Source organism: Lethenteron reissneri, chromosome 27 (assembly GCF_015708825.2).
Source record: "Lethenteron reissneri isolate LAM-NWPU_2019-01 chromosome 27, ASM1570882v1, whole genome shotgun sequence".
Classification (NCBI taxonomy): domain Eukaryota; kingdom Metazoa; phylum Chordata; class Hyperoartia; order Petromyzontiformes; family Petromyzontidae; genus Lethenteron; species Lethenteron reissneri.
The window spans coordinates 5,674,058-5,690,251 of NC_083805.1; the positions used below are offsets into that span (position 1 = coordinate 5,674,058).

Consider the following 16,194-nt stretch of genomic DNA (forward strand, 5'->3'; position numbering starts at 1 on the left):
GCTCGGCAAGAGCAGAGATGGTGTAGCCACACACACACACAACACACGCGCTGGTATAGCAACACACACACACAACACAGGCGCTGGTATAGCAACACACACACACAGCACACGCGCTAGGCAAGAGCAGAGATGGTGTAGCAACACACACACACAACACACGCGCTGGTATAGCAACACACACACACAACACACGCGCTCGGCAAGAGCAGAGATGGTGTAGCCACACACACACACACAACACACGCGCTGGTATAGCAACACACACACACACAACACACGCGCTAGGCAAGAGCAGAGATGGTGTAGCAACACACACACACAACACACGCGCTAGGCAAGAGCAGAGATGGTGTAGCAACACACACACACAACACACGCGCTAGGCAAGAGCAGAGATGGTGTAGCGAGACACACAACACACGTGCTAGGGAAGAGCGACACACACCACACGCACAATCTCTGGAACAGCTAAGCCGAGTAGCGCGCACCGACACGCATAACGCACACAACTCGGTCACACACGCGCACACACGCGCAAACTCCTCCGAGTATCAAGTAGCTCATCGCCACTTGTGCCAGCCTAATATCGAGATTTTCGGATTCTTCCATTCCCTCGCATTGCAGCAGGGAAGGGAGGGGAGTGAAGGGAGGGGAGGTGGCAATCGCTCGCCCTGTGCCCACCACGCGAGCGTGGACCCCCACCACCCCCCCCAATGTGGGCGTCTGCAGGGACGAACTCGCGCCTCTCTCGCCGCAGCTGCGCTCATCCCGCCGCTAAGCGGACAACGAGAAGTGGCGGGTAGCCGGAGTTGCGCTGCACGAGTGCTGGAACCCCGTGCATGCGACTCCCCCTTTCTCCGAAGACGTTCGCTGCGCAAGCCCTTCACGTCCGCAGCTCGCGCGGGCTGGATTAGCGGTGGTAGCTGGAGTGGTGGCGGTGGTGGGTGGTGGGTGGTGGTGGTGGTGGTGATGATGATTCTCGGTACGGTTGTCGGCGGAGGTGGCGGTGGAACGATGCCGCCACGCAGGGAGCTGCGCTGCTGCCGCCGCCGCTGCTGCTGCTGCAGTCGCTCTTGTGTCCCAACGACTGCCACGCTGCACGTGCTGCTGCTGATCTTGGCTCGAGGTAAGATTGAAACTTGCGCAGCCAGACAGCCAGCCAGGCAGGCATTCACTGCTGTGCCCGGTGTGGGTGTGTGGGTGTTCATCTGTCGGCTGTTGCCGTTGCGATTGTGACGGGCGCGCTCTGTTTTTCTTGTCAAAATGGGGCACTTTTGAGTGCCGCGCGTGAAGGTGCCAGAGCAGTCGAGACGCGTTGCGCATCGTTGAGAAATTTGCATCACAATAAAAGGGCAACTTTGCTACCGCATTCTTTCCCGTAAGCCGTGGAAGGCTTGCATATGAACGAGCACACACCTCTCGGTGGGAGGCAGGATGTGCGTGCGTGCTTATTTCCGATGTGTGCTCGTATCAGAAGTTGCCATCCGGGCCACCAGTGTGGTGTCAAGCGTGCGTGTTGCTTATAACAGAAGTGTGCTTGTTTTCGGCTGGAGGTGGTCCAGATTACGTGCGAATATTTGACGAGACTTTTCGTTTGTCGAAATTCGCGACCGACGTCAAAGTGTCCTCTCCGCGGCCAATCGCACGTCGCGATCGTGATCGTCACCAAACAAAAGTGCCACCGCCGGTGGCGTTGAGAACGATGTGACGCGCGTCTTTAATTACGTGCACACGGCATGTTTACATCCCTCTTTCCGCGACCGTGTGTGATGCGTTTGGAACAAAAAGTTGTTGGGGTGGGGAGGGTGGGCTTTTGTGAATGAGAAGGAGGGGGATGAGAAGAGCTTGGCGCGCACGCGAGAACCACCAATTTGCATCGGCATTCACAGAGGGCATCCGTTAAAGAAGCCCCCCCCCCCCGCTTCATTTCGCACCGCACTTTATAAATTATCTCCGCACCAGTCCGAGCGCTTGACCCGAGCGCTTTGACGGGGAACAGAAAAATTGTTGCGACAGCCTTTGAATACAAAGTGGTTCTTCACTATTTGATGCGCTAACGTTGTGCGCGTGCGAGCGCCGTACGTTTGCCATTGCTGGCAATAGGTGGGGTCCGAGGGGGAGGGTGGGCAAGGGGCACAACAGAAATCAGAAGCAACGCGGCAGATATTTACTGTTATGAGTCTTAAGCCGTTGCTGAGTTGGTACACTCGCTTGCGTGTAATGGGATTCTTTAGAATGTGGTTTATAGATGTTTAATGGTCCGACCTTGCTTCGCGGCTGTAACTTTGGTGCAACGAGGGAATTCGCGAGAACAATGTGTGGCCCAGGATGAAATGGTGTTGCGAAGCAACGACAAATTCAAATTGCACGAAATATTATTAGAGTGTGAATCTAATGAAATGACCGATTGGACAACGTTAGTGCGGATGTGGCCGTTAGCTATAGCGACCAATACACACTCATTAAATCTTGCTGCATGTCTTGGCCTGCATTGTTGTTTCTTGTATGGGGTTTTAATATCATTTTATAAACCAACGGGATAATGCAAATGAAGTTCTTGCTAAGACTAACATAATCCCATGACCTTCTGTAAGCTCTAGTTGTGCTCTCTGAAATGCATTTACAAATGCTCTGGGCAATTGCATTCTAGTAGGGTAGAGTTGTAACTATTAGTGCAGTTAATGAAATACGCGATTTTATCTACAGTGTGTCATTCTATTACACAGACAATAACCCTTGCAATAAATTTCACTTCACTGGAATGGCAAACCATGTCTGGGTCGTATGCAAAATGTAAACCTTAGGCTTAACGTTGAGCTTCTTTTATTTTTCAGATTAAACCGTGTCCATGTTAATGCCCTATGGAAAACAAATACAATTCAGACTCGTGCAGTCTTTAGGTTAACCTTCAAACAAACACCGGCTTAGATGTACATTCCAATTGTTTGCACAGTTTATTGCAACTGATATGTGCCATATGCTTTTTGAAGTGTACAAAGCTCGAACAGCAGCTGGTGTCTTCTACTTCTTGAGGGACGTCAACGCCGACTCCACACATTGTAAACAACCTGTTCCATGGATTAACAAACACCTGTAGTGTCCGCCCTGAATTTGGTGAGGTTTTCATTTTTTGTTTCTCTCTCATTTCATATCAAGGCTGCGCTGCGTGGCTTTGAAACGCCGCGACGTTTAATGGGGCCTCTACCGCTGCTAACGTCAAGCAAATTGACCAGCAGACAAATCGCCACGTGGACTTCTCTTGAAACCACATTTCAGTGAACCGTGTGTCCCAGTTCGAAGCTGTTTACTATAAACAAAAAAACCACCCCGCTAGGCATTAGAGTATCGCACTGCGGGTGAATTGCCTTGCCGTGAAATTTTATTTTTAAGGAATGGTGATGCTGGTGGAATTTGTTTACAAAGGATACTTCATCATCATGTGCTACGATGGCACTTCCATGTGTGGCTTAAATAGGGGCTTATAAATGTATATGCGGTCTACAATTGTCTCGATATGCAATGAGACGAGTGTGAAATTGGAGGACCGATTAACTCATCGTTCCATCTCACCGGATGAACGTCCTCCTGTCAGACGCGTTCCATTCCTTGGCTCCCACTCCATCGTCATTCTTAACGATCGTCCACTGCTCCCTTTCAGGACGTCACTTGTCACGCCCAAGCCCCACTCACTTTTCTCAACAGTTTGAATGATGCCACTAGCCACGTGTGTGTTCGATTCCATGCACAGTATTCATTCCTCGTGCCGTCTCCTCTAAGCAATTCCAAGCATAGGTCTGTGTGTGTCGTCTACCATTGCCCAACACATCTTGTATCGACGATGGCGTTAACGCTGCAGAATGGGTGTCTGGTTGTGCACGTGGCACCATCGCTAAATATCCTAGTAGAAATGAGGCTGCCACCACCTCGCTTTTTTTACACGCAGAGAGTGCATTAAAATAAAGGTAGAGCAGCAATAATATGAAGGAAAAAAACACTAAAAATTAAACAACATTCCGCGTGTCACAAACATACGATTAACCCATAATTGTACCTGCGCAGCACACGCAGGTTTAATACCTAACGGAGTACGTAATTCCCATACAGGATGGGAGTTGAACTAAGACATTGAAATAGGAACGGATGGATGAAACCCAAACTAGAAGCATCATATTGACTGCGAAGATAAGTCGGTGGAGTTTGGCGGGGCACCGCTGAAATGATGGCCAGAATGGACAGAATGGCAGACAAAGGAGAGTGTGGGGCCTAAAAAGATGACCACCATGAAGATGAGGTCAGCGCATATCGGAATCAGAATATGTAATTATACCTGGACGAATCCGATGAGCTAGAAAGGTCTTTTTCACAAATATCCAGTAAGGGCGGGACAGATAGTTACAACGAACAATACGAAACACGATAAGAGTGCATCATATATGAAAGGTAAGCAAATCGCTAAAAATGAAAGTAATAACAAGACTAAACTCTTTTTATGTTACCAAGCAAAGCCCACTGAGCTTTGAACTTTTTCAGAAACGACCTGGCCGCAAATGATAGCTCAACGAAGTGGCTTATCATGTGCATATTTATATTAGCAACCAGATATTCTAAACGCAGGTTTCTAAATGTGGAGGGAAAACCCGGAGGTACCCGTAGAAAAATTATCCACGCGACCACGGCGAGATACATGCAAGGGGCCAAATATGCAGACGCCAGGGTAGGGGATCTAACCCCCGACCTTCTGCATACCAGGAAAAACCAATGTGCACTGCGAGACTGGGTTGGATGACAATGTAGGCGACGGGGGAATGGCTTTAGTCCAGCAGTAGATCGATTATGGATGATGATCATTGTGTCGAAATAGTCAGTGTGTTTTATTATCATTATCGCAGAGTGGAGCCTTGCTTTTAAACGACTAACAGCTTTTGTGTGGGGACATTGCAGTACAATGCTGCTCGTGTGCGATTACTTTAGACCTCTAACTGTAAATAAACCGGTGGGATTGTATTATCACGTCTTACAGACTATTCAGCAAACACAATCAAACACTCCTTAGTGGATTACCTATGTACAGCAAGGTTATTTTTTATAGTATATCTGAATTACATTGGTTTAATATTAACATTTTTTGAATTTGGAAGTTCTTTAATTCCACTGGTTTAAAATTCTCCGCGCATTGCTTGTATAAATACGAAATTTTACGAGAATAATTGCATAACTGAGATGTCATATTATTCATTTGTTTGCGTGTGTGTTCTTTGCCGATTGTGTCGAATCGAGTTCAGGCCCATCGTACATCTTTGGTTCAGCAGCGGAAATAACCATTATGAGCATCATGCTGCTCGGCCTCAGTTGGTAGCATTACTCTCTCTATTTATATATCACGATGTTAGAGTGCCTCTGGAGAAATGTTTTAACGCTTTAACTACCATTTCCCAGTCATTTGTATTTACATATTCCTTGGGTTTTTCGGTAAAGCCACGTAGATAGAAAAAAAAATCCAAATAATAACAATTTCACGACGTTTCGATGGCAACACAAGCAATCGTCTTCAGGTGAAAAATAGACGATTGCATGTGTTGCGATCGAAATGTCGTGATATTGTTATTATTTAGATTTTTTTTCTATCTACGTGGCTTTACCGAAAGACCCAAAGAATATGAATTCCTGCAGTCACCAAAGCTTTAAGTCAGGATTTGTATTTAATTAAAGCAATCAATAGCCTAAAGTCCATTCATCGCTGTAGCCCCACTTCTCTTGCAAAACATCCACTTTTCTCTCTCGCCGCGTGCCCCCATGAAAGTTAAATTGTTATTTTTTTTTCATTTTACTTGTACAAGATTAATAATTTTAGCAGGACGTTGAGGGCAACTGACGTAAGAGCAATATTTAATCATATTAAATGACAGCATTGTTTCATGACAAGGCCAAAAGTCAGAGTCCATTGACAGGCCAATACATTGTACTGTATTGAGCTTCCCATGCACAGAAAGTGATTAGACTTTAACTGATTATATTGAACGATGTCTGGATGTTGCGGTGGAATCGTGCTTAATTTTTTCCGCAATTAATATGCATTAACAATATTGAACATATGCTGCGTTAAATTATGACTGCGGGTATTTGCTATAATTACAATGATCCACTCTATGGCAGAAGAGTGGTCGCATTTTTGTATTGTATTCACCTTGAATGTTGACGTTCATCGACTCCTTGCACGATTCAGAGCGTCTTTGTTTTGCATCTAAAAAGCAAGTAGGTTTGAGCATATATGTATTCATTTTGAACATATGTCGCACTCTATGTAGGCAATAGTACGAATCAGAGGTGCGCGTAGATAGACGGCAAACTAAACAACAAAAAGCAGTTCTAAAAAAATAAGTTTTCAATCTAGATTTAAAAGTGCATTGCTCCAGTAGTTTCCTCATATCGTCAGAAGGGATGATGGCTATTGGTTGAGGGTGGCCGTGAGATGGAGCGATGAAATAAGCTTGAGTGTGGGACCTGTGGCGAGATAGTACCTACCTCACCTGGTATACAGGAGGTCGTGGGTTCGATGCCGACCCTGACAACTGTATGTTTAGACTGTTGCATGTTCTCCCCGTGATCGCGTGCATTTTTTTCCAGGTCCTTCGGTTTTTCCCTTCACATTTAGAAATATGCGTTTAGATTTTTCGGCTGCTATATATTTCCACATGATAAGCCACTTCGTTGAGCTATAATTTGTGGCCAGGTTGCTTCTGAAAAAAAGTTATATAGCTCAATGGGCCTTACTTGGTAAAATATAATATTTTATTTTAATCGTTTTTGTTTAGATGGATTGGTGCATTGCTTGACCATGAGGGAATTAATGGTGATTGCTTGGGGAGGCATTCATCCAGCTGTGGATACATCATGACATTCAAAATCTCACATCCATCCTCCATAGTAGCATTACAATGGTTCTGTCAAAGAAGAAAGTGATGCACAAATGCCATATATCATACATCATTTATTTAATAGACGCAAAATTATTGTGCGGGGAAAACACTTCGCTACATGGGCTGCAAATAAGTGGAATCATTTTTTTTCTCCCAAATGTCAGTGAGCATTGACAATCAGGTGTTAGGAGACAGTAATTCAATCAATCGGGCCCCAATAACCTTAAGATTCTCTGGATGTATGGAGATGAAGTGTGTGTACCACAAGTAAATATATCACGATTAAACCCAACCTTTAGGCTCAGCGTTTTCTCAATTTCAACAGCGCAGGAAAATCCAGTGGATGCCCTATTTTAAGCAACCAATTACAATCTATAATGCACTGTATATACCACTGGTAAATAATCTACAGTTCAGGATAATGCTTTTTCGTAAACCCCTGTAATTAACGTCGGGAGAGAACGGCGGCAGCGGAGTAGTTCACCAACAGCGCGATTCAGCCCGGCCACGTCTGACATCAGTGGCAAGTAACATCGGAACCACTTCCGGCCCTCCCCCCTGACAACATGGCATGTGGGGATTCTGTCATCCAGCAGTGGATTGAGAAAGTGGGATGTACATTTCGATTTAAAGCTTTCGTGACTGCAGGTGAAGAACATGTCTGTCGAAAAGACAGGTCTGTCGGAAAGACAGACCTGTTCTTCACCTGAGGACGGCTGCTTGCGTTGTGGCCGAAACGTCGTGAGAATTATTTTATTATGTTTTATTTTTATTATTTTATTATTTCCCTTCTACATGACTTTACCGAAAGAACCAAGGGGATGTACATTATTCATATATATAATATAGAATGCAGACACATCGCAATATTTCATTCTAGATTTGAAGCTTTCGTGACTGCAAGGATTCATACTCTTTGGTTTTTTCGGTAAAGTCACGTAGGTAAAAAAAAATGAAAACAACTAAATTAAATCACGACGTTCAGAGGCAACACAAGCTTCCGTCTTCAGATGGAACCGTTACAGCCAAAATCACTGAGTTGGTGATTGCCTCCGAAACGTCGTGATTTAATTTAGTTGTTTTCATTTATTTTATTTTTTACCTACGTGACTTTACCGAAAAAAACAAAGAGTACATTACAATATATATAAAAAAACATGTACATCCGCTTTGTCGATCGATATTATAAACTAATAATATTCGTGTCCGTACATATAAATAAGGAGGAATCATTTTGAAGATTCATTTCAGGGGAGGGGAGATGGAGGAGAAAAGGAAAAGAGGGAGGAGATGGGTTTCACTTAGTGGGAAATTGCAAGCAGCTGCATGGCAACTTTCCATGAGAGACAGAAAGATTTGATATGGTGGGCAACATCAACCTCAATCCACTGCTGGATGAAGGCCGTGTCTGTCAGTCATGGGTGTTGTTTGATCACACGAGTTGGTGAAGAAGCAGGAAGGGGGGGGGGTCAACTATCTGTTCACATCCTATTCTACGGTTCTTTTGGTAAAGTCACGTAGATAGAAAAAAATCATTACAATAAAATAATAAAAATGAAGATAAAGTGAAAAAAAATAATTATAAAAAATATCACGACGTTTCGATCGCAATACAAGCGGTCGTCATGAGGAACATCCTACTCACGACTGTGCGAAGCCGTAGATTGAAATCGAAATTAGGTCACCGAGGTTCGTATTGCAGTGCCTGAACCACTCTGCCACCACTCTGCTCATGTGCGTTTATTAAGTTATTAAGTATAGTCTAGATTTTGTATTAAGTATAGTCAAATGGTTTTAATTGCTCTGCGTAAGTAAATGCAGGTATCAATCACGCTGTGTTTGTATAAAGGTGTTCACGTCCGAATAATGCAAGCTCTAGATTGCATTTACTGTACTTCCTAGATCTCCATATATTCCATCATGTGTATTCATTTGTTCTACTTGTGATGTGTCAGCATTCTAAAAACGTCATGTTTCAGTTTTCATTTATTAGGTGTAGCCCTGTGAGCTATTCGGCTCTTGCATCGGGTGCAACCGCAACAAACAAAAACATGAACAAGAAACATCTTAAAGTGACTATGCGCAAACAGAAAAATCCAGGAAAAAACAGCAAAGTCTTCCAGAGAAAGCATCGTATATGTGTCAGCACACGCCTGACCTGTACAGTATCTTGTCTTCATTTCAAGGGACATTTTTCATATCTGACAAAATAAACGTCCATCAGTTGAACACGTAGGCTGTTTACGTGACAAACCTTACTAATTGGCTGTGTCAGGTGGTGGCGGGTTTAACGACACATTTATACTTACGCGATCTAACCCCCCAAAAAACTATATTATAAACGTCCATCAGTTTTTGAGAATATGTAGCGAAGGATACAATGTTTCGGCGCTGAGTCCCACTTTTTTTTGTCCACTCAACCTTTTTGCAAATAAATATTGATCAATCTACTAAAACACTGCAATTCATTCAAAAATATATTTTTTTAATAAAAACACATTGTTACATATTATGTTTTCCCCATACCGACTGGATGGGTATTATCGAAATGTTCCAAGCTCCAAAGTATAGTTAGAGATGCTATCATCATTCTAAATATGTTTTACTCTCCAATGTGTTTGTGGGCATCAAGAGAAGCTGGTACAGAAAATTGTAGACTTCACCCATTCTTTGCCGCAAATGAATCACAACACCGTGCTGATCTCCTCGAGGAGGATAAACAATCACGCGGACTCCGGCTAACCGTCGAACAAAGGCAGAGTCACTGCGTCGCACGCTTTCAGGTGCACCTCTGATGAGCACGGTTGGCTACGTACGGTGTGAAAGAAGTTCAACAAACATCCGTATGGGATTGGAGTGTTCCTTACACGCGTGGGTTTCATTCCACGTGTAAACACTCACTCATTGTCTGATAACACCTTAACATATAGAGGACTACAGAGCTTTGTTGTTTGGGGGGGAGGGGGGGTGCCAGCTCACCACGTGGCTGCCTTTCCCGCTCGTCTGTAGTTCCTGACACCTCTGAGTTGTCTTCTTGGTTCTTTCGGTAAAGTCACGTAGAAGGGAAATAATAAAATAATAAAAATAAAACATAATAAAATAATTCTCACGACGTTTCGGACGGCTGCTTGCGTTGTGGCCGAAACGTCGTGAGAATTATTTTATTATGTTTTATTTTTATTATTTTATTATTTCCCTTCTACGTGACTTTACCGAAAGAACCAAGAAGATGAATCCCTGCAGTCACGAAAGCTTTAAATCGAAACCTCTGAGTTGGTTTCTGTCTTCTCTAGTGAGCGAATACTGTGCACATTACAAGTTCAGAATCTGACTCTAAGTTCAGATTCAGAATATTTATTTATGCCGGAGGAATCCGATTCACTGTGAAGCTTTTTTTTTCACAATGTCAGGTTTAAATTATTGTCATGACTCGAAGGCTCTAGAAGTTGTACTCTATTCTACAACAGTATCAGTTATCTTAAACTTACTTTTTATCTATAGATATAAATCATGCATAATACTGACTCGCGTGGAGCAGACGTGCGGTGGTTAGTGCACTGCACTACGAACCCGACTATCTGAGTTTGATTCCCAGTCATGGCAAGGTATAGTGGTAACATCCCTTTACCAATCCTTGCTAGCCAGCATGGTGAAGTATGGTAAAACAACTGCCATGGATGTCACAGCACAGAAAAGCCTTTATTCAGAAGTGGATTACTAAAGGGCTCTCAAATTTTATTTTCTTAAATCCCTCCACCTCAATCCACCGAGCACCATAAATGGATACACCACATTCTAGATTTGAAGCTTTCGTGACTGCAAGTATTCATATTCTTAGGTTTTTTCGGTAAAGTCACGTAAGTAAAAAATCAAAATTTATAAAAGTAAAATAAAAATAAAATAAAAATCACGACGTTTCGGAGGCAACACAAGCTTCCGTCTTCAGGTGGAACCGTCACAGCACGCTTGCTGTATCAAGTAAAAAAAAAACCTGAAGACGGAAGCTTGTGTTGCCTCCGAAACGTCGTGATTTTTATTTTATTTTTCTTTAACTATTATTTAAATGTTTTACCTACGTGACTTTACCGAAAAAACCTAAGAATATGGATACACCACAGTTAAATCAGCAGTGACGTTTTGCTAGAGTGGAAGAGTAGGCAAAAAACGCCCTCTATACATTCCTCTGGTGGAGGCTCTTCTCCAGGAGCTGTATGAGCAACACAATTCAGGGTTGCATCTTTACCTTTTATAATGATAGGAAGATGAACTTTAACACCAGGTTTAATTAGGGTGGATCATTAAAAAAAATTACATTAGAGGCACTTGAATTAGGCATTACAGCAGTGCATTCCTTAAGAGCGATGCTGCAATCAATATGGCGAGCTGTGGGAAACCTCAAAAGCTTAGCTTATTGATTACGGGTTTAATAAGTCAGATATTACTCAAAGACAAAAAAAAGCGTAACTTGCAATCTTCATTGCGACTAGTTTAAATGTGAAACATACAAATTAGATTTCACATTATTGTACGTCTTTATATTCACGGAGAGGCTGTAATGGTGTTAATAAGTTGGATTGCATGAGAAACACGAAAAGATTAATAGAGCCACCCTGTAATCATTGTTGTGCACAGTTGAAACTGACAAATCCAAGTAACATTCACATTAGCATGTAGGTTTATCAGAGGAAGACTATAAACACCTTAATTTAATAAAAAAATACATATTAAGTCGATACATTATCATGTGTGTTGCAAAACTATCATGGATCACCATTTCTGTTAATCAAGTGGAATGTAATGCTAACCAATATTGTTTCTTCACACAGTACAGTAATGTTTTTGGACAGAACAGCAATATTACTTATGTATTGTTCACATTATAAATAAACATTAGGATGAATTAATAACGGCTTTGAAAATTCTACATTTGCGTTAAAACATTGCAGACGTATCATATATTTCGTCTTAACGAGTTAGCATCTCGGATTACTGTGGATTTAATGGTAAAAAAATGGGGAGTCATAAAATAAGACGATTATTTTCTCAGACAATTTAGTCTTTGTGCAATGAAACTCAATACAAATTGAGTAAAAGAAACAAACTTTTTATTCTCTTAAAATACTCGGATTGAGCAATTATTTAGCATGCTTCAGTAAACAATTGGCTACACACACAATGCATGCTGTACATACGTATTTATGCATACCAGACTAAATTAAAGCTTAGTTTGATTGTGATTTCCAACCTTTCTGGACCTGCTGGAGACCAGAATATTTTTTCTGGAGCATCGTTTTTCAAATCAATCTAAAATAGCGGTAAAATGTACATTTGAATACCAAATGTATGCACTTACTTCTTTGTGAACAATCGAAATGGTTAGCACAACGAGGAGTAAAAAAATGTTTACAAATTATATATGCTGATGCTGCATTGGCAGCGGTGTACATGCACAATTAATAAAAAAAAAATTCACATTCATCAAGAACACCGTAACCTTAAAATAATGAAATATATAATAGGCGACGTATTGGACAATGGCCCTTCTTCATAGCACATACAACGTCACCTATTATATACAGTATATATTTGTTTAAGACAGTGTTCTTGACGAATGTGTTGATTTTTTTTACTTTTTGGGGGTGGGTGGGTAAGGGATGGGGAATACGATCCGTCGTGAATTAAAACAAATTGGAGCATCTGCAGCAGTTCTGCGGACCACCCCGTGGCCGGTCGACCACTTACTTCCTTTAAGTCTGTAACGATTTGCCCCATTGCAATTTAATGAATTGTCAAGATTCAGCAATTGTCATTCAATTCAGGAATCCTTATATTTGCTTTTAATACATGTGGCAGTGAATGCAGCGGCTTCTCGTGGCAGCAGAGGTCACGTGAAACCATTACAAGCAATGCATACGAATAGAAAAAGATAAATTGGTACGCACATAATTCGACGCATGCAGAACTCCATAATGTTTGGGGGCCTATACGTAACTTACCCTCCAATTTTGACAGAGTAAAATGTCTTTTCTCGATCCAAAATGCTAAGTTACCTGACGTCAGAGAATTTTATATAAACACGGTACTATCTTTAATGTTAACCGATGGGGGTTGCATTAACTAGTGCCTTTCATTTTGACTCATATATTCCTTTGAAAAATAGTACTCCCAGAAGGCCATGCGGCTGATGGGTTGCATAATAAATACTTCTATTTCATGTGGCGAGACATATATACGAAGGAGACGTATCGTCCGCTTATTTTTTTTTATCACTTCGAAGCACCGCACTCAAAATTGGACTTTTAGGAGAGAAAAATAACCGCAGATAAAAAAAATTGGAAAATCATTTGTAAAACCAGAGAAAGTTATTCAATGGGAATCTTTCAAAGACGTTTTTTATCTGAAAGAAATACGAACTAGTGTAATTTAGGCAGCACACATTACCGAAAGCCCACTTTGAGGGCCACGTGACTCCTTCACTGCACACGTGTCAGCTCTTGTTCTGTTACCAGAACTCAAGTTGTGCATTAAAAAAATACACATACGACAAACACATTGCTCCCAAAAGTTATGCGTAATTCACATATATGTTGTGGTGATTTGCCTGGCACACAGCTTATTTTTTAGCATAGCATGTGTGTATCCTACCCATCGGATGTTTCATTCAAGACTGGAGAATTAAGTTGTAGGTGAAATCTGCTTCAAATAATTTGTTTGCAGGAGACCGGGCCGGATTAACGCGTGCAGAAAGTCCTTCGGTAAAGTCTGGCATAACTGAAGGGAATGTTCAACGCTTTAAAACGCATACTGAGCCTTTGTAAATGTTGCATTAGTTCAGGTCAATTTGTTATTCAAGACAAGTTCACCATATAGTAGATGAATGAGTGTGCCTGAAGAGACAAGCCCATACATTATCCGCCCTCCCTCCTATTTCTCTCCCTAATACACAAGAGGAATTTCATTGCAAGAATACACCCAGAGACGCTCCCATTCTGCACAGCATTGTTTAAATACCGCTATTCTATCATTTGTTTTGTCTAAAAGTCGTAATTACAACACGAGTGGGTTTACATTGCTTGCATTTGCAACTCGATTGTTTCTTTTTTTCCCCACTGTGATTATACTCAAGTATGGATGGTTTCACTATTCTGGAAAAACGCCCGATGATGCTGGATGTAATTAGCAGCGAAACGTCGTACTCCTCAAATTGTAAATGTTGTTGATTTACTCTCCAACACACCTGTGGGCTGAAGTAGTAACTATTTGGCGTTTTGTTTACGTGACAAATCCCTTACGAGTTGGCTGCGTCGGGTGGTGGAGGGTTACGACACATTTATACTTATGCGATCTAACCCAAAAAACCTTAATTATGAATATTATTGGTCGCAAAAGCCTGCTACGTGTTAAACTAAATACATACATAGTTGTACACGTTCACTACCATTGCGTTCGTGACCCACGTCCACGATATAAAATATAACTGTGCCCTCTTTTAGAATTTTTGGAAGTCGTAAATACAATGAGTGATTTAAATTAATTGCATTTATAATTCCATTGTTTATTCCTGTGATTATAGTCGAGAAAGAATTGTAATACTTACTCACGTTCTTATGAGCACATTAATGAGTTGTGTCTCCGATATAAAATACAATCACCGTTCTTAAATTAATGGATTCTGGTATGATAAGTGGCTCGGCAAAACTAAAATCCATTATTATATGAAGTGGGTTGCTGCACCTTAAAGGTTTTGAGTCTTGAAGGTAGAAGAGGGAAATAATTAACACTACCACAATTTATGCTTTGATAGATTTATAGATCTTGCGTACTGCATATTTTTTTACAAAAAGCCATAACCCATTTGCTCACAACACAGAGCCCTTCTTTTATTTACATTTGTGGTGAGGAATTCTGCAGATCCTTAAATCAATGGTCAAGAGGTGGTTGGCTGGGCCCGGGGGTCAAGAGAGCCAGTTCCACCGAGATCCTGGGTTCGAATCTTGGCAATACAGCCATCATTGCAATAAGCCTCTCAAGTGTCGTGAGAGGATGGTCCTCAGCCCAGCCACCGATGGCTGCATACAAATTCTTCCGCGTTGTTTTATTCCACACTTAATTCCAGCTCCGAGATGTACGCGTCTTCGTTTGATTGACATGTGTGATTACCTCTCTTTGGAGGGCATTTAAACAAAAACTGTTTTGAGAGATATTTAAAAGCCCCAACACATTTTGCCTGGCTTTCGAACGACTCGGAGCTTGGCTCTGCGTCTCAGTCACCGGCCATTTGCGTCCATGAAATATTGTGCGTGTTATAACGTGCATCATTATTATTATCATCAGATACAAAAAGTGTGACCCGAGTGTGGATAAAAGAGGCCTATTGCAGGAACTTCAGAAGTCGTTCTGTGACATCTTCTTAGACCCCCCCCCCCGACACAGGATGATGCATTGCCAGCTGCAGGGTCCTGAATGGGAGGATTACTACATATCGTGCCGTGACGCTGATCGCACAATTGTTACGCAATTGGGGTGAAGTGGAACACATCCTTGTTCATACCATCAGCTGGGACTCTTCGCAAAAAAATTCTTGAATTTTGTATCAACGTAAATAATAAGATACATTTGGTGCACGACTTCTGGTAAATGTGAAAGATTTACAGATAATAGCATTAATGTATCCCTTTTTGGAGGTTACTTCCTTACGGCTGTAGATAAATACAGATAATAAAGATGCATTTTACACAGGATTTATCTGGTCGATGAACATTGTGGATAATGATTAATTTAGTGATTCTGGTCAGACCACATTCGGGTGACTTATCCGCAGACAAAACACGGATATCAGCATGAATTTGCTTCACAATTTCCCTTTTCCATAACAAAAAATTCACCTGGAGGGCATTGGTATTGCTGTGCCATTGCACATTTGCCAGTTATTACCCATTGGTTAACACTACGGGTATATTAACCCAAAATATATATATATATGCTCCATCTGCTTCACAGTGGATGTACAAGATCCTGCGAAATCATTCAAAAACAAGAGCGGGTCGTTTGTGCTTACATCGTAATCGAAATGTTGACAAAAAAAAGACTCGAATTAGCTAATGGGCACAGCCACACGGCAACATCAGCCCCCGACTGTGAAAACTGCTTGCAGATGATGCTCGTCTTGACAACATAGTGCCTTAGCGATAGGCACGCGCAATACCAAATGTGCCTCGTAATTTTGATTTGATAATTATAATCAGAGCATTTAGGGGATGCAGATACTAACGTT

General features: G+C 41.9%; 1 protein-coding gene across 1 annotated transcript in view; it reads left to right on the plus strand.

The window, feature by feature from the left end:
• The first annotated feature begins 661 nt into the window (after nt 1-661).
• The window catches only part of LOC133348427 (transmembrane protein 132C-like), a 160,756-nt gene continuing 145,223 nt past the window's right edge, over nt 662-16,194 (plus strand). The window contains exon 1 of the mRNA XM_061561220.1: nt 662-1,129. Coding sequence (XP_061417204.1) covers nt 973-1,129 — 157 coding nt within the window. The 5' untranslated portion in view covers nt 662-972. The remainder of the gene's footprint in view (nt 1,130-16,194) is intronic.